Here is a 26,737-nt window from a genome sequence, read left to right on the forward strand (position 1 = left end):
CAATTATATAATCTTGAATGTGTTACATAATCTTTTACTTCCCTTTATGTGTAGGGTGGGGTAAATTCTGCCAAATTTAACAAACTTGCTGTGGAATTAAATATATATCCTTAAAGCATTTCAAAAAGTCTTTAGAAGTGAGTCCTTCTATTTGTCTTTTCAAGGCTATGATTCTAAGTCATGATGTCCTGTTTGGAACTTAATATTCAAGGAGTTCATGAAGACTCTTCTGTTTCTCATGTACATTGTTACATGTTTAGGGAAATTTAAGAATGGTCTTTTGGGTCCCAGTTTTTCAGTTATATTTTATTTTCTGCCTTGTAAGATGGAATACTAACTCCAGTATTTTTTAACAGAAGCTAGGTTTGTCACTTGGATTCAGTATTTCTTAGTTAAAGTTTGTTAACTGTTTTTTTTTGGCATTTGTGTATGATATTAAACAATAACTGGGATTTCCCCTCTCTCCAGATAGTATGAGTTTCATATGATTTCCTTCTACTGTTTTCTTAACACTGATGAGAAGTTTATTCAGGGTTTGAGAATTATGAATTGCCAATTGGGAATTGAGATTAAGGATTTTGCCTTTTACAGTATGTTGACACTAAAGGTTGACAGAGTCATTTATTCTGATAGCCATCTGAGAACCTTATAGCCTTATAATGTCTAATTCAACAGGATGACCATTATAGGTGGATGTCAGGAATCCTAAGAGTAAGTTCTTAGAATGGAACCTATAATAAGTGTATGTCAAGAGATGAATTTGTATAGTGGTTTAAGAAGAGCTTAGATGGAAGTTGGTCATAACTTTCATGCATTGTTAAAGAGGTATATTTTCAAATATAGTATCTGGGGAGAGAAATAATTGCTTTGACTTCATATAACTTGGCATTTTGTGCCTTGATAAGCAAGAGTTTGATAAGGAGTTACAGTTTTTCATTTTATCATGCAAATAATTACAATGTGCGGCACTGTCGCGTCAAGGCCAGGAGTGGGTGTTTTATCTTTATACGCACAGTGCTCCAGCCGTGGGCAGCATGCAGATTCTGTGTGTGTGCATCAGACTGCAAAGAAAAGGCAATTTGGAGAATAGAATATGAACCATCTCTGAATAACCAATGAAGATGTTCTTCCTTTTGTTTTTTTAAGATTTTATTTATTTATTTGAGTGAGAGTGAGCAAGTGAGAGAGAGAGAACATGAATGGGTTAGTGGGGAGAGACAGTGGGAAGAGAGAAGCAGACTCCCCACTGGACAGGGACAAGACTCAGGCCTTGATCCCAGGTCCTTGGGATCGTGACCTGAGCCAAGGGCAGATGCTTAGCCAACTGAGCCACCCGGATACCCCAATAAAGATGTTCTTTTTAGTGATTGAAAAGTAGAGTATATATGATGTTTATATACATATGTATACTTAGAATGTCTTTCCAGATATCTAAACAGGGAACAAAAGAAGATAGTGTTTTTTTTTTTTTTTTTTTTTTTAGATTTTATTTATTTATTTGACACAGAGAGATCACAAGTAGGCAGAGAGGCAGGCAGAGAGAGGGGGGGAAGCAGGCTCCCTGCTGAGCAGAGAGCCTAATGTGGGACTTGATCCCAGGACCCTGAGATCATGACCTGAGCTGAAGGCAGAGGCTTAACCAACTGAGCCACCCAGGCACCCCCAAAAGAAGATAGTTTTATAGGATAAATTGTTAAATGTGATACACAAATAATTAGGTTTTACATTCTATTGAGTAGCTTTTATCTAGTATTAATACCATATTTTTTCCTTTTGGTCAGTTTTTGCCTGGAATGTTTTCCCACTTTCAACCTTTTCATTCTTGTTATGTTATAAATGAGTCTTGTAAAATACATATAGCAAGAAGTATTTATTTTATTTTATTTTTTTAATTAATTTTTTATTTTTTCAGCATAACAGTATTCATTATTTTTGCACCACACCCAGAGCTCCATGCAATCCGTGCCCTCTACAATACCCACCACCTGGTGCCCCCAACCTCCCACCCCCCCACCCCTTCAAAATTCTCAGATCGTTTTTCAGAGTCCATCGTCTCTCATGGTTCACCTCCCCTTCCAATTTCCCTCAACTCCCTTCTCCTCTCCATCTCCCCTTGTCCTCCATGCTATTTGTTATGCTCCACAAATAAGTGAAACCATATGATAATTGACTCTCTCTGCTTGAAGAAGTATTTCTTTTAAATGATAAATTTAATCCATTTACATTTTTTGGCCTTACTAATGTATTTGCCCTAACTGTAGGTTGTGTGTGTGTGTGTGTGTTGTGTGTGTGTGTAGCAGGGAGTAATATGACTAAAGGAACATAAATGGTAGCTTAGTAGATTATTTTGATCTCTCCGTGTGTGTATTCATTACCTTAAAAAAACTGTGAGAGAAATCTGGTATCACTCTCTGTATCAGCATCTAGCTTCTCCAAGCCTCTTGACAACTTTGTAGTTTCTTCTTTTCTTAGAAACAAGTTTCCAAGCTTCCATGAAATCTCTGGGAAGGGCTCTCACAACCTGTTTCTATAATCTAGACCTTGTCCTCTTACTCACAGGGAACGTGATTTCCAGCCTGGTGAGAACCAATCCTCAGTTGTCTGTCAGGTTTCCACTTCAAGGCGCAGTCTTGCCTCGTTGCATCTAAAGAACCACTTACCGAGAAAGTCCTCCTAGCTGACTACCCAGCTCACTCAGCGTATTTAGCCAGCCCTTCTCCCTTGCCCAGGATCCTTCCACCAATGTTGTATGTATCATTGTGGGGAAGATAATCTGTTTGTAACTCATGTCTAAACAATATAAAACTCCAGTGCAATCATATTAACAGTGAACAAAAGAAACATAGCATGTGGTGAGAAAGAGAGAGAGGGAAAGAACATGGCTAGAACCAAATGAGTGTAAGGTCTCCAAGAGAGAAGGTCCAAAGAGCCAAACAAGAAAGAGGGAAAGACACAGAGTAGCTAATGCCAGTGAGGCGAGGTTACTGATGCCCATCCACAATCTCTCTTATCCTACTGTGATGTTGTGGATACATAAACAGACAGAAGTCAGTGTTTCTTCAGCAACAGCCTCCCCTGGTTGGGTGGCTGGTTAGGCATAATACTTCTATAGGGAAAATTGCATGCTATTAAGTGGGGGGAAAGGTAACAAAGCAGTGATTGTAATGCTATGTTCGTGTGGTATTTTCATGTGTCTACGGGAAAGTACCTGGAAGGAGATTAATCAGATGTCAACAATAGCTATCTCTGATACTGAAATTATGGCTATAGCTAAATCTCTTATCTTTGTCTGTATTAATTTTTTTTTTCTGTAATGAAAAAGATAAAGTAAAAACAAGAGTAATATCTATAAGATGAGCCTACTGAACTAGTCCTTAAAGTCCTTGAATTTCTGCTGTAGGAGTACAGCTAGCTTGCTAGGTCTGGCATTCTGGAAATAAGAGCTTGTCCTCAGGATGTCAGAATTGCTTGGTGAGGAGACACCCACACAGCTGAGTTCCCATGAACTCAGGGGTTTTGTTGTATTCTGCATTTGGCTTCCTTAACTCTACACCAACTTCCCATATGTTCTTGCTTGACTAAACCCTTGAGGTGAAGAAGTTCCTAGTACTGTGTTATAAGCCAGATACTGTGAGCTTCCTGCTGTCACCTGGAATCCAAGTGATCCTTAGTAGGTAATTTGTACCACAATGTGGGGGAAGGGTGGATAATCTCATATGTTCTATCCAGCACTAAAATTCAGATTGTCTTTCCAATCCAGTTGTGATAGTATTCACTGATGTGTTTTAATTTTTATATAAACTTGTAGAAGTCACTGCCACTTTAGCTCTAACACCCATCCTCAATATAGTCTTGACATTTGCCTACCTCATAAGAATCACTGGTGGCTGGAAGACAGCTCAAGGAGTTTCTCAAAGGTGGATAGACATCTTCTAGATATGGAATCAGCACTGATTTTATATTTATAGTAGCAATATCAAATTTCTTTGAAATTCAGCTTAAAAGAAGTTACTCATCTTAATGAAAAATGTTAATGATCTAAAGGATAGTACAAGGTGAGGCGAATGCCATGAAAGTGGTGCACAGATTGAACTTGGAGAGCACTGTCACTGAGTCTGGTGCCACTGTCAGGGTTTGGAATCTTGGGGCTGACATGTTGTCTGTGGCCCCTGTTTGGAGAGACTTTCCAGCCTTTCTGTCTTCTCATCTTTTTTCACAGTTGGCTACAATGGTGTAGGGAGGTTTTATCTTTCTCTCTTCCAGAGAGACAACTCATTATTCTCCACCCTTTGTGTGTATCTCTGAACTCATGAGTTTTCCCTGCTGTAAACTGTTGTCACCAGAACATTTTGAGTGCTTAGCATAGAACCTGGCACCTAGTCAGTACTTGGTAACTGTTTCCTGTTAGTTGTATCCATTAATCATCGTTGTCATCATTATTTTGCTTTTTACCTCTCACTAGTCAATAAGGAATGCTTTCTCTTTTTATTTATTTACTTTTTTAAAATCCAGGCTGATAGCAGGATTAATGGCAGGTTGTACAATGTGTATTTTTGCTAACTAGGTTTAGCATCTGAACGCATTTCAGTATTATTTTATTTGATTTGGTGAATTTGTGCTGTTCACTGAGCTAATATAGTATGTAACTTCCCTCACCTCAGTGCCACTGTTATTATTCAAGGACGCAGACCATAAGGTAGGATGCATCCTTGCGGGGATAGTCTGTATGGTGGAGAAGATTTAAGACTTTATAAATACCTCATCATGAGGATTTAAGGACATGAGTGTTTAGAGAATAACTGTTTCTTTCAAAGTGGAATACTTTTTTAAAAATTTCAATTCCAGTGTAATTAACAAACAGTGCTATATTAGTTTCAAGTGTACAATATAGTAACTCAATAATTGTATACTTTACTCAGTGCTCAGTATGAAAAGTGTACTCTTTTTTTTATTTTTTTTATTTTTTTTATTTTTTGAAAAGTGTACTCTTAATCCCCATGACTTATTTCACCCATACCCTCACCCAACTCTGCTCTGTTAACCATTATTCTCTACAGTTAAGAGTCTGCTCTTTGGTTTGTCTCTCTTTTTCTGTTTGTTTTGTTAAATTCTACATGAGTGAAATCATATATTTGTCTTTGATTAACTTATTTCACTTAGCATTATACACTCTAGATCCATCCACCTTGTTGCAAATGGCAAGATCTCCTTTTTTATGGCTAATATTCCATTGTGCATATATACCATATCTTCTTTATCCATTCCTCTGTTGATGAACACTAGGTTTCTTCCATAATTTGTCTATTGTCAATAATGCTGCAATAAACATAGGATTCATATGTCTTTTCCAATTATTGTTCTCATATTCTTTGGATAAATACCCCATAGTGAAATTACTGGATCACACGGTAATTCCATTTTTAAGTTTTTGAGGAACGTCCATAGTGTTTTCCAAGGTGGCTGCACCAGTGCGCATTCACACCAGCAGTTCACGAGAGTTCTTTTTTCTCCACATCCACACCAACACTTAACAAGAATATATTTTAAAGCTCCCCCAAACGTTGTATTTTAGATAGTGGCATCTCTCCTCTTACTGTTTTGAGGTTTTTTGCTTGTAAAATGATCTAGAACCCTATTACAGTGAGATGCTGTACACCCACAGAATACCTCCCTTAATGCCTACAGGAGGCTGCAAGTTGTGTCTTGTTGCAAGTGTTGAAAGGGTAAAACATTGAAGGTGAACTGGACCCTTGGCTATTACTAGAGAAAGTCTTTCTGAGCTGCTCCCACACAGGGAGGATATTTTGAGGATTCTGATCTGTGTTTGAAAGGGATATTGGATTTGTCCCAAAACTCCTCAGAGTATATTCTGTGACACTGGAGGGATCTAAATCCAAAAAGTTCTCTGTCATTTAGGGTCAGCCCAGCTCTGAATGAGACTATGCAGCACTGGGGTCCCTGAGTGAGTGCCCCTGGACAGCATTGAATCTGACCTTCAGTAGTTCCATCCCCAGAGGGAATACTGGGCTCCCTGGAGAGAGAAAGCTCTACCTCTGTCCATGGATGCTTTGGCCTTGCTCCATTCCTTAAATCCAACTGACCACCAGGTAGAATGTTCTTCTCATTTATTCTACTGTAATGGTGTTTTCATTTAGTCTCTCACTCAAATCTGTATGTAGCCAAAAACTACCCCTAACTCCATTATCTATTACAATGGTACTGTGTAAGTTGTCAGGCCCATTAGGTGATATTTTTGTGCATTTTAAGAAAGCAGAGTAAGATACTTCCCTATAACGAGCACATATAATTTTGAACAAGGATCAGTATTTTCTACAAGTGAAAACTGTCACTTTGCCTGGCAGTTAAACAAAACACGGGAATCTAAAACTGAGTTTGAATCAGTTTGAATCAGTTATTACTCAAAAATGTATATATAACAAGACTTCATGTACCTAATGCCGCAAACCCCAACACTCTTTTTTTTTTAAAGATTTTATTTATTTATTTGACAGAGAGAGTGAGCACAGGCAGATAGAGTGGCAGGCAGAGGCAGAGGGAGAAGCAGGCTCCCTGCTGAGCAAGGAGCCCGATGTGGGACTTGATCCCAGAAGGCCGGGATCACCACCTGAGCCAAAGGCAGCTGCTCAACCAACTGAGCCACCCAGGCGTCCCTTAAAGGTGTTCTAAAACCACTGTGAACTCCGACAAAGTAAACAGATAAAGATTTATGTCTGCAGTTGTGAAAACACAACTTGGTTAATGAGGCTTTGGTATTAATCAACTAAAAGACCACAAGATGGCAGGGTTTCTCTAAGAGGCTCACATAGATCTTTAAAGAGTAAGTTGATGTGAGAAAATTGAAGCAGAACTCACTACAGTAAGAGGATATTTTGAATCCACTAAGAAGTGTGTGACCCAGAATGCAATGATTCAAAGTCATATAACTTACTGAATTCCAGAATATAACTTGGAAAATTTCTTAAGGGTTACTTTAATCATTTATTTTGCAGAAAGGGTGTGAGACACTATGCAGGACTTAGAACGGGACGTTATTCATTCCAGCCGTATGGATGGATATTATTTATAAATCAAGCTCCAGAATACACACCTCTTTGGGTCAGCACAAAGCCAGACTGGTTTTCTATATCTTCTAATTCTTTGGCACATTTCAGAGTTTAATCCTGATGGTGGCACTGAGTCATCAAGAAAAGCATAAACTATGTATACATAGAATTTTCTAAAGTGGAGAAGTGTATGCTACATTTTAGAACTTAACACTGAACAGAATCTGAATGAAACAGCCTTTTGATATCCCAAAGACCTCTTTGCCTACTGTGCTGCAGAATGTTAGATTACTCTTAATAAATAATTGCCCGGCTAAAGATAAAATGATGACCAATGCCATCAACAGAAGATGGATGAATGGATGATAGTTTTACGAATCACGAGTTGTTTGCATTTCTTATGAATAATTGAAGGATATGCTAGTATCTTTTTTTAATTCAATAAATATTTATTGAACTCTTGGCATATATAAATATATAAAGTATTTGCTGAGTCTTTAGATCTATGTCTTTTACTGAATAAAAAATTGGGGAGAAGAGAGCTCAGATTATTCTAGACCATTAACAAGCTTTTTTTGTTCGTTGGTTTATCATTTGGAATTAAGCCAGAATAAAATACATTATTTAATTGAATTAACATTTATAAACTGAGAAACCAATGGGAGATACTTGAGTAATTTGGGTTTTGAGAAATATTAAATTAAAATAGAAACTAGGAGTCATTTTCATCCACCTCATCAGTTCTAGGTTAGTCGTTCTGTTATCTCTGCTTGCTGGTGGCACTTAGCTTGGAGCCATTTCATCATGGGCCCAGTAAATGCTTGGATTATAATGAATGACTGGTTTTGGAGCTGTAAGGGCCTAACACAGATGATCACTAAGCCATCATGGTGAAGCATGGTTGCTGCAGGTCCATAATTCAAGTGGGCCTTCACTCCAGACTGGTAGGTTCATACCTGCATGAGTTAGCATGTAAACAATTTTCAGCAAAGATGGTATCTCTTCACTCATTTTTTAAGTATTTGACGGGAATAGTAAACATGAAGGGATGTGGGCTGTACTCAAAGACTGATGGAATCTCATTCATTCCTAATGAATTAACTAGAAAGACTTTCTTCTGTTTAGGATATTTTCAGCTTTATGGTGATTTAGGCAAGTTATTGAGGATGGGTAGGGTAGAGAAATCATCTGATTAGGAAAAGGAAGTATGGAGACATTTTGTTTTGTTTTATTATTATTTATTTATTTAAAGAGAGAAGGATGGGGGTGGGGGGAGCAGAGGGAGAAGGAGAGAGAATCATAAGCAGGTTGCATGCCCATCACAGAGCCTGGCATAGGGCTCCATCTCACAGTCCTGAGATTGTGACCTAAGCCAAAATCAAGAGTCAGACGCTTAACCAACTGAGTCATCCAGGCACCCCAGTATGGAGACATTTTAAATGATTGATGTTCTGTAAGTAGTAATTTTGTTCCACATAAAAATTAACAAACGGTGGGGTGCCTGGGTGGCTCAATCGTTAAGCGGCTGCCTTCGGCTCAGGTCATGATCTGGGATGGAGCCCTGCATCCGGCTCCCTGCTCGATAGACCATCTGTCTGTTTCTCCGTCTCCCACTCCCTCTGCTTGTGTTCCCTTTCTCACTGTGTCTCTCTCTGTCAAATAAATAAATAAAATCTTTTTTAAAAATTGACAAGAAGATCTTTAGAATCTTTTTAAAAATTTATTTAAAAAATAAATAAAATCTTTAAAAAGAAATTTTTTTTTATGGATGCCACATGATGAGTAAAAATTGAGGTATATGGAATTATTAGGGGAGAATGACCAAAAAGAATCTGTCACGATGAAAGAAGGGTCTAGAAAAACAATTCTGCCATAGTTCTACCAGATCATGAACAAAGAAATATAACTCTTCATAGATATGACCTTGATTAGTACCCTCCAATTTTTAATGTTGTAAAATTTGACTTTTCCTTGAAGAATTACATATATGCAAATGGAGTAAACTTTGTGGGAACTCATACATGTAGAAACAGTTAGCAGACTTCAGTTCTAGCAAGAAAGGGAGATTCAAACATGTTTGATAATTAATAAATATTTTATTTTTTCCTTCTGATTACAGCATCTTCACAACTATTTCACAGTGACCCTTGGAATTCCTGCTTGGTGTTCTTATGTCTTTTTCGTCATGGCCACCTTGATTTTTGGCCTTTTTTTGGGTCTGGTAAGAGATAATGCTATTTTTTCCTCTTTCTTTAAAACCACATGGGTTTTATGCAAAACTAGAAAGCAGCCAAGAAAGAAAAGGTGCATAAACAAGTATCATTTTGTGTATAATCTAAAGTTACTTTTTTGATACTACTTTCAGTGGTAATTTGAGATATAATGGAAAGTTCATTAAATTATTATCTCCTAATACTAACCTAAAATATTGTGAAGATGTGTGCTGCCTAGTCAGTTTCCAAGGCAACCAAGTCAGCTGTGATTTCACACATTGCTTCCTTGATTGGAACACTGTGGTGATGAGGCCAAATCTGTGAATTTGTTCCTTGAGAGAACAAGGTGATTTTTTCTTGCTCATATCCCCCAACTGAACCTTTAATCCTGACCTGCTGCTTATACATACAGTCTGGTTATCCTGAGGTGGATTTTGTGAGATAAGGTACATAAAAAACACAGTCCTTATTATGGGAAAAAAAATAAGATGCAAAGCACATTACCACGTCTTCTTTAAGTATGAAAATTAGTACCTAGTAGGTATTTGTGCATTTTCTCCATATATGTTTTGGTTAAGAATTAAAATAATAAATTTGTTTATTTAACTACATAAGCAACTGTAAGTGTTTTGGCAATATTTTACTCTTTTACATAATTTTTAATCTTTCTTTTTAGCCATACTTGATCAATTTGATCAAGTTTTAAACTCTAATTAAGGAGTTCTTAAAAACCATTGTGCTATATATTAATCACAAAGCCCCTAAATACTGTATGATAGGAATAATTGATGATTACTAAAAATTTATATAAAAAGACAGACGTTGAAGTTAGATTATCTTAAAGTCTATCCTTACATTGTATAATGCATTTCAGCTTTTTAATAAGTCCTTCTTAAAAATAAGCTTAAAATGTTAGCAATAGCTTTTATATGTGTGTGTGTGTGTGTGTGTGTGTGTGTGTGTGTATGTATAGCTATATATTGATATATAACTTGTTACAACAAAGCTGTACTTCAAGAAGCCAAGGAGGCTTGATTTTATTTTGCTGCAAACATGCTTACTTCATGCTATGGCTTATATCTGAGATCTGACTGCTGGTGTTAACTCCACAGGTGGGACTGGAATGCAAGATATGTTGTTCATTAGGTCACATTAATCTTATTTCTAACCAATGTGACCCTGATGGTCTGGCCTAAAAGGATTTGACTTTGGATATAAATCTGACTGGACATAAATATGCTTCTCTCATCTACTGTCTGGTGCTAGATTTTTCTAGCAGTGTATTTTAGAGCCCATGAAAATGAGGCTTTTGAAGGGGAACCCCATGAGATCCTGGGTGGTTCTCAGTTGGAGTTGTAGAGAACGTAGGTTGAGTGTTAGCCTATTGAAAGACCACTGGAAAGTCTTCTCAGCATCAAGAGTTTTTGAATTTTATCTTTGAGGTTAACTTTAAGTTCAAGAAATCAGGTCAGGCCTATGCCCTAAGTTCATTCAGAAACTTTGATTCAAATAATCAGCCCAGGAAGGTTGTTAAGATTTGGCCTGAAGAAAGAAGAGAGTTGATTCTAGACTATTCAAGTGATTAAAGGATATAGAATATTATTCCTTAAAGGAAGTTGGGAGGAGAGCTTTCTTTAACAAAAGGATAATGATTTTAAAGTAGTAAGAGTCATACATTTTCTGATAATCCATTTCCATAAAATACCAAACATATATCTCTGACTCCTTTTCTACAACTGTAATATATATTTTAAAAAGTGCACAACAGCTAGAATTTTAGCCTTCAGGAAGGTCTGCAGCTGTGCCTTCTGTGCTCTGTGGCACCTTTGCCATTAACTGAGGGCTGAAAGCAGAGCCCAGGTGTGCAATCGTATGGAGCTTGGTCCTGGTGTCTCTGGAAGTTCTTCTCTCTATGAATCTTTCTACAGTTTATCTTACACAGTGGCCAGCAGGAGCATGGTATTTTCCATAGAGGAGTGATTTCCTGATCAAATTACTGTTCCACATAAGCCTAACTATTCTGTTTCCTACTTTTTCCTAATTTTAAAAAGATGAGAAATCAAAACAAGGCTGCTAGTTTGGATTTTTGTTTGTTTTCTTGATTGAACCTCGTTACAACTAAAATATGTTACTAAATGTTATTTTTCACCTGTAAACAAAGGTCCCAACCTCTAATTCTATATACTATCTTACTCTAGTGCAGTTTTTTGTTGTTGTTGTTTTTTTTTTTTTTTTTTTTTTTCCAGTTCTGAGCCATCTGTAAACCTGGTATTTGCTGAAGATCCTGCCAATCTTCTGGGGGTGGGGCCTGGTGCTCCGAATTGCACCTCTCCTGGCAGGGCTCAGTGGAAGCTCCTTGCCTTTGCTCTGTGGGACTTTTGTTCCCTGAAGGCTGTTCACACCACTTTAGGGGATTAAAAAAAGTAACAAATGGCAGCTCCCTGATCTCCAGCCCCCAGGCTGAAAGATCACTGCCCCTTCTCTTCAGTGCACCCTCAGGGAAAGGCAGTCAATCCCTTTTGTGTGCGCCAGACTCCTGGACTCCTAGGGTGTTTGTTCCTACCTACCCTCCCGGTAGGGAGGAGTGTCCCTCCCACCCCCCACCCCCAGGCTTGGCCACTGCTCTGGAGCATTTGCCTTATGGCTCTGCCCCACAGTGCTCCTCCCTGGGGAAGGAGCCAGATCTCGCAGGAGTTGTCACTTGCTTGGACCCCTGCTTGGTGAGCGGTCCCCCCATGGTCAATTTGGTGTAGCTTAGAAGAGCTGGCAGCTGGTGCAACCCATCCACTCTGGACCATGCCCATGGCCTTAAAAGCTGCCTCCTTCAAGTGGCCATTCTTGATCCTTCCCAAACCTAGAACTGGTTGTCGTATCTGTATCTCGTGAATATCTGTCAAAGTGCTTTATTCATTTTTTCTTATGGAATTCATGTTCCATATTGCTTTATAATTAAACCTCCATTTTTTCCTTTTTTTTTTTTTTTAATCTTCTCTCCGCAGAAGTTGACAGGATACCTGGAACCTAATGAACCAAATTTTGAGTAAAAAATTAATATACAGATGGTAATAATTCTGAACACAAAGTAGGGTACTCATTTGATGTTTATGAAATTGAATCAAAAGTACTATGACTTCTTTAGGTTCTTTAACATTTTAAAGCACCTTTAAAACACTAATGTATGAAGTAGTAGTATTATTTTATTTATTTATTTTTTTTAATTTTTTTATTTTTTTCAGCATAACAGTATTCATTATTTTTGCACCACACCCAGTGCTCCATGCAATCCGTGCCCTCTACAATACCCACCACCTGGTGCCCCCAACCTCCCACCCCCCACCCCTTCAAAATTCTCAGATCGTTTTTCAGAGTCCATAGTCTCTCATGGTTCACCTCCCCTTCCAATTTCCCTCAACTCCCTTCTCCTCTCCATCTCCCCTTGTCCTCCATGCTATTTGTTATGCTCCACAAATAAGTGAAACCATATGATAATTGACTCTCTCTGCTTGACTTATTTCACTCAGCATAATCTCTTCCAGTCCCGTCCATGTTGCTACAAAACTTGGGGATTCATCCTTTCTTTCTTTTTTTTTTTTTTTACAGCTTTATAAACATATATTTTTATCCCCAGGGGTACAGGTCTGCGAATCGCCAGGTTTACACACTTCACAACACTCACCATAGCACATACCCTCCCCGATATCCATAACCCCACCCCCTCTCCCAACCCCCTCCCCCCATCAACCCTCAGTTTGTTTAGTAGTATTATTTTAAAGCCCTGCAATTATTCAAAGTAAAGGGACAGTCCAGGAGTTAGCTAGGTACAAGAAGTGGATTGCCCTTCTAAACAGGTAGCTTCTCTCTGGGTGGATGTTTGTGTTGTGGGTTGCTGTAGGGGAAGGTGTGAAGAATGACTGCAGCTTATTCCCAGTCAGAGAACTGTGCCCTTTTTGACACAATCTGTAGCCTCATCACTGTGACCCATGCCAGTCCCGGCACGGAACAGGGATTGGGCGGAACCTGCCTCCAAGGAGCTTGTAGTTTACAAAGGGAGAGGGATGCTTATAGCAAGTAGAAAGTGAGTCATGCTGCAGTAAGGTTGAAGACGAAGCCAGGCAATCACTGTCTAAAATAGGGTTTAGTTCATACCATCGATGACTTTTCTCACAATTTATTTCTGTAGAAATTTCTTATGGTACTCTTAAGAATTCTAGCCTGACATCATCTTTTATTCAGTCAGTGGTTACCCATGGGTGAGAGGCACCCATATACAGACTAATTTTGTTTGGCCAGAGGAGTGTTTTTTTAAAAGGCCATTTTAGGCTTGGCTCAGAGTATCCATTTTCTTATACCTGTTTGATATACCTATTTTTAATGGGCTCTCTGTAGACATTTGACTTTGTGACCCCTGACTCCTGTTATATATTCATATTTTCCTATATTGTTTCATTTGAAAAATAGGAGATTCTTAATTGTATCCATGTCTTTTTTTGAGGACTTTTGACCAACTGCTAATTAATTGTCTGTGAACATCTGGTTATAGAACCAAGGCCTACATTTGAGGTTCTTTGGTAATAAATATCTAGTCACTGTGAAATCACATTTTTCTCTCCAGGTCCTGGTGGTAATATCAGAATGTTTCTATCTACCATTTCCAAAGCGTTTATCTGAACACACTGGTAAGTATGACAAACTCATGTGATAGAGTATTTTTGGAATTCTGTGGTGTATCCTTTTGTGCTCAAAGAGATACTAGATTCTTCCCCCGTAATTCAGTAGGTGTCCAAACCATCACCACTACCAAATTCTTTGAAATGTATTCTCTACATCAGATTTGAACAAAAGTTCTTTTTTTTTTTCTTCCTTAAATTAGGGAATACTTCATTTTGGCGATTGTTTTTTCCCTTTAAGTGTATGCCCTTCATCAGTTAGTTGATACCTTTTCCTTCATTCAAACTGGAATGAGGGAGGGAAATTCATTTTATTGAGTCTCAACTGTGTACCATTAACTCTCCTAAGTCCTGTAAGAACAGTCTTCCCAAATCCTTGCACTACCCCACACCATTTGTGGGACTCAAGAGTCTTGGATTTGCATGCTTTTATTCCTAGTTTTGAGACTTTGTGTGAAGACTTTTATGAGACTTTATAATTGTTGCATTTTATATGGGAGTTTAAATAAGCTTCTGTTCCTTTTGAGTTCTTGAAGTTGTCAAGGCTTGGAGACTTTCATAGATAATTAGAAAATATATTATGTTTAGAATTCTTAAAAATCACAGAAATCCAGTTTAAAGTAACTTAGGAAAAAAAGGAAAATTTATTAACTCACATAATTGCAAGATCCAGGGATGTTCTGGTTTCAAGCACAGCCCAAGGGATGTTGGATTTCCGGTTCTATGTGGCGGATTCAGGGGCTGTCAACAACACTAACTTGCATATTATCAGTTGAACAAATCCCGTGGGAAGACAGAAGGCTTATCCCCTTGACTCTGGCTGAAAGCTCCTGGGAAGTCCTGTGATTGGCTTGACTTAAGTCACATTTCTCAACCAATCACCTGACCAGTGGGTGGGTCACAGAGTGTTCTGTAAGGTACCAAATATAAGGCATGAAGGAACCCTTGCCCTCTGTTCTCTACCAAAGTCAGCAGGGTCAGGGAAATCTCCAGACACGATCAGGGAAGCCCCGGATGGAGGTAGGACACCATCAGCCAGAGGTCCGTGCTGTGGGCTAGCACAGCTTCAGAGTGGAGAAAACTGTCACGTACCCGCCCCGCCCCAGCCCCCCAACCCCGGTTTCATTTCACGACTAAACACACTCGATGGCCTGCTGAGTGATCAGTTTATCGAGAGGACGTTCCCTTCTCTTCCCTCCACAGAGCAGACCCGGAAGTCAGAGGAGGCTCACAAAGCCGAACAGCCGCAGGACGCAGAGGAGGAAAAAGATGATTCGAACGAAGAAGAAAACAAGGACAGCCTTGTAGATGACGAAGAAGAAAAAGAAGACCTTGCTGATGAGGACGAAGTAGAGGACGACGAGGAGGAGGACGGCTCGGTCGCCCCCGCGGACGAGGAGAGGAATGACGCCCAGGACCAGGGGCCCCTGAGGGAGGCCCAGGAGGAGGGCGAAGCTGAGCCTGAGGAAGACTTGCCTGAGCCGCCCAGCGCCACCCACACTGAGGCGGCGGAAGACACAGTGAGGCAGCGCAAAAGCCAGCACGCCGCTAAGGGACCGCAGGTCTAATGACAGTATTTCCGAGCATTCAGACCGAAGGAGAAGGTCCGCTTCCCTCGGGTCTGCAGTGTGAATCAAATCCTTATTTTTTCCTGAATGAGCAAGCTTCTCTTAAAAAAGCGATCTCTAGTCATGTAGTCTCTGGCATTGAGCCTCATGTAGGTTAATGAGAGCGTTTCGGGCATGACAATCAGGAAACGGAGAAACAAACCGGGTGTGGGGATCTGCCCGGGGACTTGGGATGGGCACCCCTTCACTGGCTTGAGGCTAGAGAGTCCTGACCAGGGAAAGCACCCCGCAGGCGCCATAACACGAAAGCCAAGCACCACGACCATCCTCACAGTGCATGGGAGTTCTTGCAGAAGTCTTCTGTGTAAAGTATTTGTTTTTGTCAAACTGTAAGAGACATCAGCCACCGCGGTACGGAGATGCTTTTCCAGAGATAGAAACCGCGAGGGCCCTGGATTTTATGGTAGAAGAGAGCTTGGACACCATCCCAACTCTCCGAACCTCCTTTGTTAGGATTTACTTCTTACCTTTAGTATTTGCAGCTTTCCCACCACGGGCCTGCAGGCGCCCCACGCTCTTCACAATACTTCCTCAGTGAGCGGCCTCCGGCAGCCGCCGCTTCCCATCAGCCGCCTTCATCCTGACTTGAGGGTTTACATAATCCAGAACCAAAGCCCACGGAGCCGTGACTGCCAAGCGTCTTGAATGAAATGTTGTAACCTTTGGAGATTCAAAAGGGAAGCAGGGATTTTACAGGAGAGATTTTTGTTGTTGTTTGCCAAAACGTAGTAATTTTTTTCCCCCAAAAGGTTCCTTTAGCAATATTCTTTTTGAAGCCAGAAGTGCCCTAAGTGTTGCCCAGGACAAGGTTGTCTTGTGAAGAGAACGTGAATACTTTGTTGTTTTGCTTCCATCTCAAGGGGTTCCCTGGCTCTTGAACCACTTAAATATTAACTGCAAAACCATTTCTGGTTTTCTTTCAGTGATGTGCTTTTGGTGAAAGAATTAATGAAAGTGAATATCTGGAAATGAAAGATTTGGTTTCGTTTCCTTCTTCCTTAATCTTGTAAAGAATTTTATCCCTGTAAATCTCTCAATACTCAATCTACTAAAAGTACCCAAGGGGCCCGATTTCTTTTAAAGAATCCATCCATCTACTTCTGCCTTACCTGATTTATGTCTTAGAATAAATTCATAAAATTAGATTCCAAGCTTATGAAAGATGTCTAAAGTTGATCCTACACCCCTTGGGTCCAGACTGAAAAACAAGTAATACAGGTTTATGAAATTCAAAAAGTTTCTGTCATCTTTATAAAGAAATATGCAATATACTCCTGTCTGGCTGTTTTGATAACCCTTACCTTGTATTAACTTTGAACACAGGCTCCCTAGAGGAGGGGGAGGTGCTGAGACCCTCCACCCTCGAGTGGCTGAATGGGCCTGTTGCAAGCCTCACACAAAGGGAGTTTTTATTCTGACAGAGTCCAATTTTTAGAGATGGTTATTTTTCATCTTTCTAACTCAGTTACCTGACAGTCTCATCCCCCAGTACTATGAGGTTCATGAGGAGTCGCCAGTAGTTTTTCTCTTTGCAGCAACAGCACCTTGAGTTTGAGGCCATCACAGAACTGACAGACTGGGAAAACCTTGACTTTGGCTCATTTCCTGCCCCTCCTGCCATGTACGTCTCTAACACATCCTCAGCCCAAGCACCATGGTTCTGATGGTGGCAGCTCCATCTCCCCCTGATCATGGAAAGCTTTTCTGGTTCATTGCTGAGTGGAGCCTGTGCTTCTGTCACTGGATTTCTTTCTCTTATAATCAGCTGAAACAAAGTTTTCAAAGATCATTAAGTTTAAGTTCAAATTCAGAGGTATGGAATAAGAAAGTTTTCATAGTTTGGCTTTTCTGCATAATACCTCCCCCCTTTCCCATTCCTTATATTTAAAAAAAAATTTTTTTAAAGTGGAGTATTTGACCAAAAGGGAAGGAATGAAGAAATAAAATCTATTTTTGCTTTTTATGAACATAAGGCCAATTTTCTACTGGACCCCAAATAATACCTAATTATATAACAAGAGAAATGTATGTTCTTTCTCAACAATACTTTAAAAAAAAAAATCGGAGGAAGAGGAAAAAACAGCTTAGAGAAGAAGATCCACTAAAAGTTGAAGCTTCTGTGGCTATAGGAACCATTTTTTTTTTTTTTTAATATCCTGGCAAAAAGTGGGGTTTTTACTAAATGGCTAGAAAAGTACACATCTAATTTAATTTCTTTTCACTTGAGGCCTGTAGGTTTGTGTCCAGTATTTACTGAATAAAAAACTAAAGGGAAAAAAGTCAACCTAAAATAATTTGAAATTAGATTAACATTCCAATAGGCTTTTATGGATTTTTTTCTGGAGATAATCTATTTAATCCAGAAGTCAAATGTGTGGAAACATGATTTTGGTTAAAAAAATAAAAAATAATCATGCTTCCCTATGTTGCAATATCAGTTTTCTAATTATAGAAGAGTATTTTATGTAAATCAAAATTAGGAAAATTAAATAAAAGTGACTATAGACTGTACTGGGGAGCAGTGCATTTTGCGTGAGTAGTTGGAGCAGGGTTCTTTTCTCTGATGAGAGGGAAAATCTGAAACTTATAGCTACCTTTTATTTCTTTCTTTGAAGTCTAAACACTGAATGGGGTAACAGGCAGTACTCATTCACTTCACAGGTCCCCGAACCTCACCTCACGGGCGCATACTTACACCTTATCTGGTGTGTAAGGGCCCTGTTAGCACAGGCCTCTCTAACTACAAAAAGAAATCCAAACTAACGACTGTAATAAAAAGTAAACAAGCTTTAGCCAGGTTGGCTTTTAGCAGGGGAGAAAGTCAAATTTTGACCTTTTTATGGCCCAAATCCTTGTTGATAACTACAGCATTGCTGCGTGATTTGAGGATATGTAAGTCTGCAGAGCCGGCATCCTGTAAGACCTTTGGGAAAGGATGAGAAAAAAACGTCTTCAAAGGCGAGCACTTAGCCTTTATGTTTTTTTATGACCAAGTCTTTAAGAGTGGAGCCTGTATGCTCTTTCCAGGATGGCAAACATTAAAGAGCCCAAATACATGTGAACAATAAGGTCCACCGAAGATTTCAGTATAAAATGTTAAATTGGCATGAAGGGAGAGAAAGAAGGGAAAGATTGGTGCTTTCGCTAATGTTTATCAACTCATCTCTGTCCAGCTCAGTATTGAAGTGTTATTTCTGCCAGTATTATAAGTGCGTAACAGACCCATCCTGTCAAATACAACATTTTGAAAAGTATTCATGTGAATCTTTTGTGCCAACAGAAAAGTTCCTTCTTGTTCAGTATCTTTACCTTAGTCTGACGTTTCGATCCTCTTCGGAACAGTTCCTCTTGAAAAACCAAATGATGATGAACCTTGATGGGGCAACCTTTTGAGCAGCTTTTCTGAACCAGGAGATTTGGTTAGAAGGCCTTTGGTGGTTTCAGACCGGCACATGGCCTTCAGATGGCTTCTTCTTGGTCAAGTTTCGTGGGAACTGTGCCCCTGCATATGTGTGACTCAGATCATTTTCACATGTTTCTGATGTAGTTTCATTGTATTTGTTACTAAATAGCTTCTTTGTGCAAATGCAGTTTTTACACTAAAAATGCTGTTTATTTGTATTGTAATACATTATAAATTTGTTATTTATATTGTTTGTAATAGTCTTAATTATTTAGCTCAGTGATATTTAATTATTTTTCTCTTCATCCATGTGTTCTTTGCTTCCTCGGCATCTGCAGCATCTGGAATGGGGAATCAAAATGCGAGTCTCAAGCAGTACACTGCTTGAATTACAAATCACCTTATCGCAAAATTATATACAGTCTTTGATCATATATGTTTTTATTTTATTGTAAACTTCTGTTTGCATCCAAGCCTAATGATAGTGCGAGTAAAATCAAAACAGTATATTGCTTTTCATAGAAGTATTTTCACAAAAGTCATTTGCCTAGGCAGTGAAAAATACTGCTTTGTTAAAAAAAATAATTTTCATGTGCCCATCCTCTGTCCAGTCTGTTTGCTCCCCTATCTTTCTTTTCCTCCCTCCCTCCCTCCCTCCCTCCCTTCCTTCCTTCCTTCTCTTTGACTTGATGAAATGCAAACCAGGTGCCTTTTAGTTGCTCTGGAAAGTGCTTCAAACCAAGAACAAGTGCAAAGATCCAAGCCCTCCTCTTTGTTATAGCCATTGTGTTACCTATAGAAACTCAATGTCACTCACTTCTTAGGTTTCCCTCAGCCCTGAGGTCTGGAGGTGGTCAGGGCTGGTGCAGATGGCTAAGAAAGCTGCTAATACTTCAAGACACTGGGACTGACCTGGTCTCCTAAGGCATTCAAGAAGACTGGTCTAGGGGCCCCTGGGTGGCTCAGTGGGTTAAGCCGCTGCCTTCGGCTCAGGTCATGATCTCAGGGTCCTGGGATCGAGTCCCACATCGGGCTCTCTGCTCAGCAAGAAGCCTGCTTCCCTCTCTCTCTCTCTCTGCCTGCCTCTCCGTCTACTTGTGATCTCTCTCTGTCAAATAAATAAATAAAATCTTTAAAAAAAAAAAAAAAAAGAAGACTGGTCTACACCTAATCCTTCCTATCACCATAGCATTGGAAAGGCACAAAGGAGAGGAGGTGACTCTCTTAAACCCCCTATGGGACTCAACCATGGATATTGGATTTTCCACTTTTGAAAGATGGTAGAGGGAAGTGTAGTAAGAAGAAAATGACTGAACTTCCATACCACCCAGTCATTCCCTCAGACAGAATGGCTCAGTAGGCTCATTTGTCTATATAGAGAAGACTATCCATTATGCAGTGTCGCACCATAGGTGAACTTAGTCATGCATCCTTGGTGTGAACAAAACTTGCAGCTTTTGAAGTCAAAAACCCTGAATTGCAAAATGCAATCCCCTGCTTTGCCCCAATCTTGAAGACTCTGGAACATATTCCAAAATAATAGGAATTCTTTCTTAGAGCATGTGAATTTCTCAAGATTGATAGCTATTAGAGAGTCTAGGCTGTGTTAACAGACTCCCAAATCTCAGGGGCTTTAAGAACAAGAATTTTATTTCTGCTTGTCTTAGGTCAGGTTAGCCATCCCAAATAACAGTAGCTGTGCTTTGTGCAGGTTTTTCTGGGACCCAAGTCAAGAGAGGATTTGCTGTCTAACATGGTGGCTTCGAAGGCAGCTATGGCCATTTTCATCCCACCAGTCTGAAGGGAAGAGCATATGGAAGAGTTCTTCTGGGAGATTTCAAAGTCAGGCTTCCAAGAGGCACACACGCATTACTTCTTTTCTCATTCCCACAAAAGGACCTAGTCACAAAGTCACGGGGTCAAGCCTAACCAAAAGGGAGGCTCAGATATGTCATCTTGCCATGTGCTTAAGAAGAGAGAGATTAGAGAGCTGGCCTCTTTGCCACAGAGACTTTATTCTACCTACCTGTGCCGCCTTCCTGTCTCACGAAGAGTAAGCAACCGAGCAATGTCAGCCACGTGAACGTGCAGGTGGCAAGAGAGGGAGCAATGCACATGGCCCTGTGCTTTTTGGCTTCCTTCTGGACTTTGTTATATTTGATCCTCAAGATACCAGACTTTTCAAATGATAAGTGGGGTGTTTCAGAGAGTTTATATTTTATTTGGGAAGATGGACATGAATAAGTGGGATAAGAATTACAAAGGGAGAAGTTAAGGGATGCTATATGGGCTTATGCAAAAGGAACCTGATCTAGATGAGAGTTTAAGTGGTACATGGGACCAGGAAGCATGATGAGGGGTTGCGGAGGCAGAGATGGATTTGGCACCCCTCCAAGACATGCACACGTGTAAGCTGCACACGTGGAAAGGTGAGACCAACGTTTATCTCAATGGGAGGTTCTTTGCTGAGCCATCTGGATAGATTCTGGGTTTCGGTTTTCCTTTTGTGTGAGGGACTGATAGAGAAACAGTTTCTTATTCCTTTACCAGGCCAATGATGTGACTCTCCAAGGAGTATAGCATTTCCAAGACTTACTTGACAAGCACTGTTGTAGAACAGAAAATTTGAAAACCCTCCCACTATAACAATTCAAAATGGTGACTAAAATATAACTGACCTCTTTTTAAAGGCTGAGCTGACTGCAAAAGAAAGAATTCACAGTCACCCCAAACCATGAGGTAAATAAAGTGACATGGTAGGGGGACTGCCTCGGTGGGGGTGATGGTGGTGGCAGGGGACAGCTGCTGCCCTGGGTACACATGGATTTTACTGGCCACAGTGGTCTAGGATTAAGGTCTTGACTCTAGCAAGGTTGGAAGTTGGAACGGAAACTCCATGAACTTCCCAGCTACATCCCTAGTGGGAACAAAACAATCTCTTCTCTAGCACAGGGCCACTGCAATAATGCTCATTCATCTCAACCTGGTCTATGTGTCCAAAACTAGACTTCCCTGAGAAAGCATAACCATGGGCCTAACATTTGCCTATTGAAGTTTGAATTTACACTAGTTTCATAGTCTCAAAAGTCCATAAACTGAGAGATTCTAATAAAAAGCCTAATGGGGAAAGGTGACATACTAGCAGAAGTGAGCACTAAACTAAGTGCTCTTCGAAACACCCTCAACCTGGCCTTAAGATTCTCCTAGATAAAGCCCACTTAAGATGAACTCACAATCCAAAATGACAAATTACACAAGGAAATTATTAATCAGCAGAATTAGATTAGCCCTAATCCTTGAAATCCTATCAGATAAAAACATTAAACTTTCACAAATGATTAAAATAAAAGAGGAACATAAAACACAAAAGAATAAGGTGCTTTCCCCCCCTCAGAATAATGTATTTTAGGGGCATTTGGATGACTCAGTCAGTCATGCCTCTGACTCCTGGTTTTGATTCAGGTCATGATCTCAGGGTTGTGAGATCCAGCCCCGTGTCTGGCTCTGGGCTCAGTGCTGAGTCTTCTTGAGATTTTCTCTCTCCCTCTCTTTTTGACCCTTCCCCTGCTCACTCTTTCTCACTCTCTCTAAAATAAATAGTCTCTAAAAAAGAGAATAATGTATTTTAGGTTAATGTGTGCTGCATGTTTCAGTAGCTCAATCTTTTTTACTGGCATATCTCATGTGAATATGTAATATTTATTCATGTAAGGTGTTTCCCATTTTTGGTTGGCCCTTTGAATCTTCTGCTATGAGGCATTCCCAGAGCTATTTTCTCATAATCTTTGGTAGAAATACTGGAGTGGATGTTAGAAATTTATTCCTCAGGATTTTCCAAGATTTGTTCTCATATCACCAGCAAGCAATGTGTATTACCCTTGTAGGGAGAAGATGCTTGAGAAAACAGATGTGGTGTAGGTCTCCCTGGGTTGAATTCCAGGTCCACTACTTGCCAGTGATGTGAACTTGAGCAAGTTACCTAACTTCTCTGTGTCTCATCTTTACAGTGGGGTGGTAAGGGACTTCCACATCTATTAATGAAGCTTTAGATAATTTTAAACAACCCTCCTAAATAGAACAACTAGAAAAGCTACTCTAAAATACACACACACATATATACATATATTTATTTATCATATATATTTTATATAGTTATATATACATATATATTTATATATGTGTATGTTAAGCTATTAATATAAATTTTAGACACACACACACACACACACACACACACACACACACACACACACACACAGAGTGCTTGAAGGCATCAGCATTTACCAGATGGTGAAGGAGTACCAGGCCAGAATCTAGGGGAGATGGAAAGGTCAGAAATGCCAGGCTGGTGTTCAGGGCTGCTTTTCTGGGGGGAATTTGTTGTTTCTAGGAGCAGGGGTAGAGAGTGTGCTGAGAGGCTGAGTGTTGCTTTTGACAACTTTGGCTGGCTGAGGGAACAGGGATTGGCTGAGGATGGGAGGGCCTATGAAACTCCTTGTTTGGGTTCAGTCTCTGAAAGAACTCACACTAAGAATAAGGATGAACCAGGAGTAGGCTGGCCCCACAGCTCAGCTATGATCTGCCCAGCTCCTGAAAACGGGGAAGTGAACCTGGAAGCAAGTACTAATGCTGGGAGGAAGTAATTTGGTAATGACCGAATTCTTTTAAAGTTAACTGGGGGGTTCTCTTGCCTCTTTTACTTTGCCACAAGGTGTGATTCCATGGTCTTAATAAATCTTGGGGCTTATATAAACTTGTCTTTGTGGATCATTGCATCCAAAAGACCATCATCTTGCAATCAAAAATCAACATTGATTTCCTTATTTTCCTTTCACTATCCTCCTCTTTTAAGCCCCAAAGCAATTCCTTACCCAAGCCAGCACTACCTGCCTCTTTCATTCTTTATATATGCTATGGTATCCCCAAAATGTGGGCATTGATTGCTGCCTTTCCCTTTCCATTTCCCTTTTACCTACTACCTTTCCATTTTTCCCCTTTCTGGAGAAGGACCCTTCCTCCACAGATCCTTTCCAATTCAGTTAACCCATCTTGGCTCACAAGTTTCTTTCACTGTAAATTAGGCCACAGAGCTCTAGGAAAATAATAAATACCAAAATGACATTGCCAGAATTCTCCTTGATTGGGAGGAGAGGTGGGAGGGAGGCCATGAATGCCCATGTGTCAAAAGAAATTGTGCCTGTGTGCCTATTACACTTTCCATCTGCTGCCCCCAACTTCTCTAGTTTATTCTGGGCAGATCAAAATCCCTGTCAGCTATCTCTGACAGGAGGAACTGTGAGATTCAGCTGCCTCTGCCAAAATTAATCATTGTCCTTTCCACAAACACTGGAAGCAAAGAATGGGAAAACTCCCTGATGGCCAACATGTCAGATGTAGTATTTAACCATCCCCCACCTCTCTCCTCCAGTTCCCCTTTCTCATGTAATGAAACATTATTCCTCTAATAGACATCTTGAGGTAGAGACTGTCATGAGCAACAGAAGCAAATATTGGCTATGTCCGGTCCTCTAAGTTTGACCAAGCATACTAAGAGTGATCCCTACATGGACTCACCTGTATTGGGTTCTTTCAAATCTACTTTCATCATAGGAAACCTACTTGCATTTTGCTGCTCAATCTGCAAGAAGAGCTGTATCTCAGGGTCCCTGATTAGGATTTGGATCCTATTTAGCGCAAACATGGGAAGAATTGAATAAGATAGAGCATCCTTGCTGTAACTTCTAGTTTCCTGAATCTGCTCAATGCCTCTGGTGCCAGCCGCATTAGGTGATCCTGAAAGCCATTACAATTAATTCTTTATCCTCCTCAACCTAGGTCTGCTTCACCAATAGCGAGAATTCATAAGGCTCTTGCTTTGGAATTAAAACCCAGCAAACCATGGCTCACTCACCTATTTACTCCAATCAGTAGATTTGCCAAACTTCATTCCATCATCCCTGGTGCAATCCACTTTAGGAATTCTTCCAGCCACTTCTTAGGGGCACGTCCTCTCAAAAACAACTGTAACATTAATGGCGGCTTTTTAAAATTTTAGCTTTGATTTCATAAATCATCCCTGGGGGAGGATGGTAGATGCTAGCATCTCTATTTTTGTGTCTGTGCATCTTTGTATCATTTTGGTGGATGATCAACTCAGGTTTTTTTCTTTGGCCCTTTCTTGGCATGGCATTTCCCATAAATTTCTCAAGTTTCTGGGAGCTATTATTCTGTTGCACTGGTTCCAAACCCTGCTTGAAGTTGACTTCCACGACAGCAGCCAGAAGCCCCTGGAATGAGTCTGTTCACCACCAGTGGAGCAGGAAGGTTTTGACCACTCCAAGCAGGACTGAAGTAGGCTGCCTCTCTCTACTGAGAAAGGAATATAATTTCTTAAGAAGTTAGATGGCCACTGAAACTGTTTTAAAACTAATGTCTCGATTTGCAATTTCACAAAGGAAGTTTTTTTGTTTTTGTTTTTTTTTTTCAAGACAATCTCAATTTAATTCATTATATTTGCTTCACAAATTTGATTTCCAAGCTGGAGCTGTTTTTCCTTCTTTCCCTCCCAGTTGCTGTTTTCATTTTAGCAAAGCCTCAGCCATATTGCTATGACCTCTGCAGTTACTTCAAAAACCCACTCTTCGGTTCCCTCTCCTTTATTTCATTGTTCTGAGGGTCTGGCCTTCATACCAAAATGCACCATTGACTCAGGTGATAATTGAAGTCAAGGTGCAGTTGGAGATCACATCACAAATTCCAAAGACTTGGAGATTCACGCCCAAAATGTAACCCAGCTACATTTAGTGACTCTACATGGTTCAGTCTTTACAGCCAATGCAACACAGCCCAGGAACCAGAAACATAAATAATTCTATCTCTGGAAAAATCCTAAGCAGGGTCCAATTTATTACCCATAAAAACTTTTGTAAAAGCCCCACTCCATCTCTCTGTTTTGACTACTCTTCACCTTCTACCCCTTTGCTCATTCTCCCCCTACAAACTTTTCCCTGGAGTCCTTTTTTATATATATATATATATATTTTTTTTTTATAAACATATATTTTTATCCCCAGGGGTACAGGTCTGCGAATCGCCAGGTTTACACACTTCACAGCACTCACCATAGCACATACCCTCCCCAATATCCATAACCCCCCCCCTCCCAACCCCCTCCCCCCATCAACCCTCAATTTGTTTTGTGAGATTAAGAGTCACTTATGGTTTGTCTCCCTCCCAATCCCATCTTGTTTCATTTACTCTTCTCCTACCCCCTCAACCCCCCATGTTGCATCTCCTCTCCCTCATATCAGGGAGATCATATGATAGTTGTCTTTCTCTGATTGACTTATTTCGCTAAGCATGATACCCTCTAGTTCCATCCACATCGTCGCAAATGGCAAGATTTCATTTCTTTTGATGGCTGCATAGTATTCCATTGTGTATATATACCACATCTTCTTTATCCATTCGTCTGTTGATGGACATCTAGGTTCTTTCCATAGTTTGGCTATTGTAGACATTGCTGCTATAAACATTTGGGTGCACGTGCCCCTTCGGATCACTACGTTTGTATCTTTAGGGTAAATACCCAGCAGTGCAATTGCTGGGTCATAGGGTAGTTCTATTTTCAACATTTTGAGGAACCTCCATGCTGTTTTCCAGAGTGGTTGCACCAGCTTGCATTCCCACCAACAGTGTAGGAGGGTTCCCCTTTCTCCGCAACCTCGCCAGCATCTGTCATTTCCTGACTTGTTAATTTTAG

At 40.0% G+C, this 26,737-nt stretch overlaps 1 protein-coding gene across 1 annotated transcript in view; it reads left to right on the forward strand.

Moving 5' to 3' along the window:
• Positions 1–17,457, forward strand: part of TMX4 (thioredoxin related transmembrane protein 4) — a 43,591-nt gene extending 26,134 nt beyond the window's left edge. The window contains exons 6-8 of the mRNA XM_047745554.1: positions 9,184–9,285; positions 13,890–13,953; positions 15,148–17,457. Of these exons, the coding sequence (XP_047601510.1) occupies positions 9,184–9,285; positions 13,890–13,953; positions 15,148–15,512 (531 nt within the window). The 3' untranslated portion in view covers positions 15,513–17,457. The remainder of the gene's footprint in view (positions 1–9,183; positions 9,286–13,889; positions 13,954–15,147) is intronic.
• The last annotated feature ends 9,280 nt before the right edge of the window (positions 17,458–26,737 follow it).

This window comes from Lutra lutra, chromosome 9 (assembly GCF_902655055.1).
Source record: "Lutra lutra chromosome 9, mLutLut1.2, whole genome shotgun sequence".
Taxonomy (NCBI): Eukaryota; Metazoa; Chordata; class Mammalia; order Carnivora; family Mustelidae; genus Lutra; species Lutra lutra.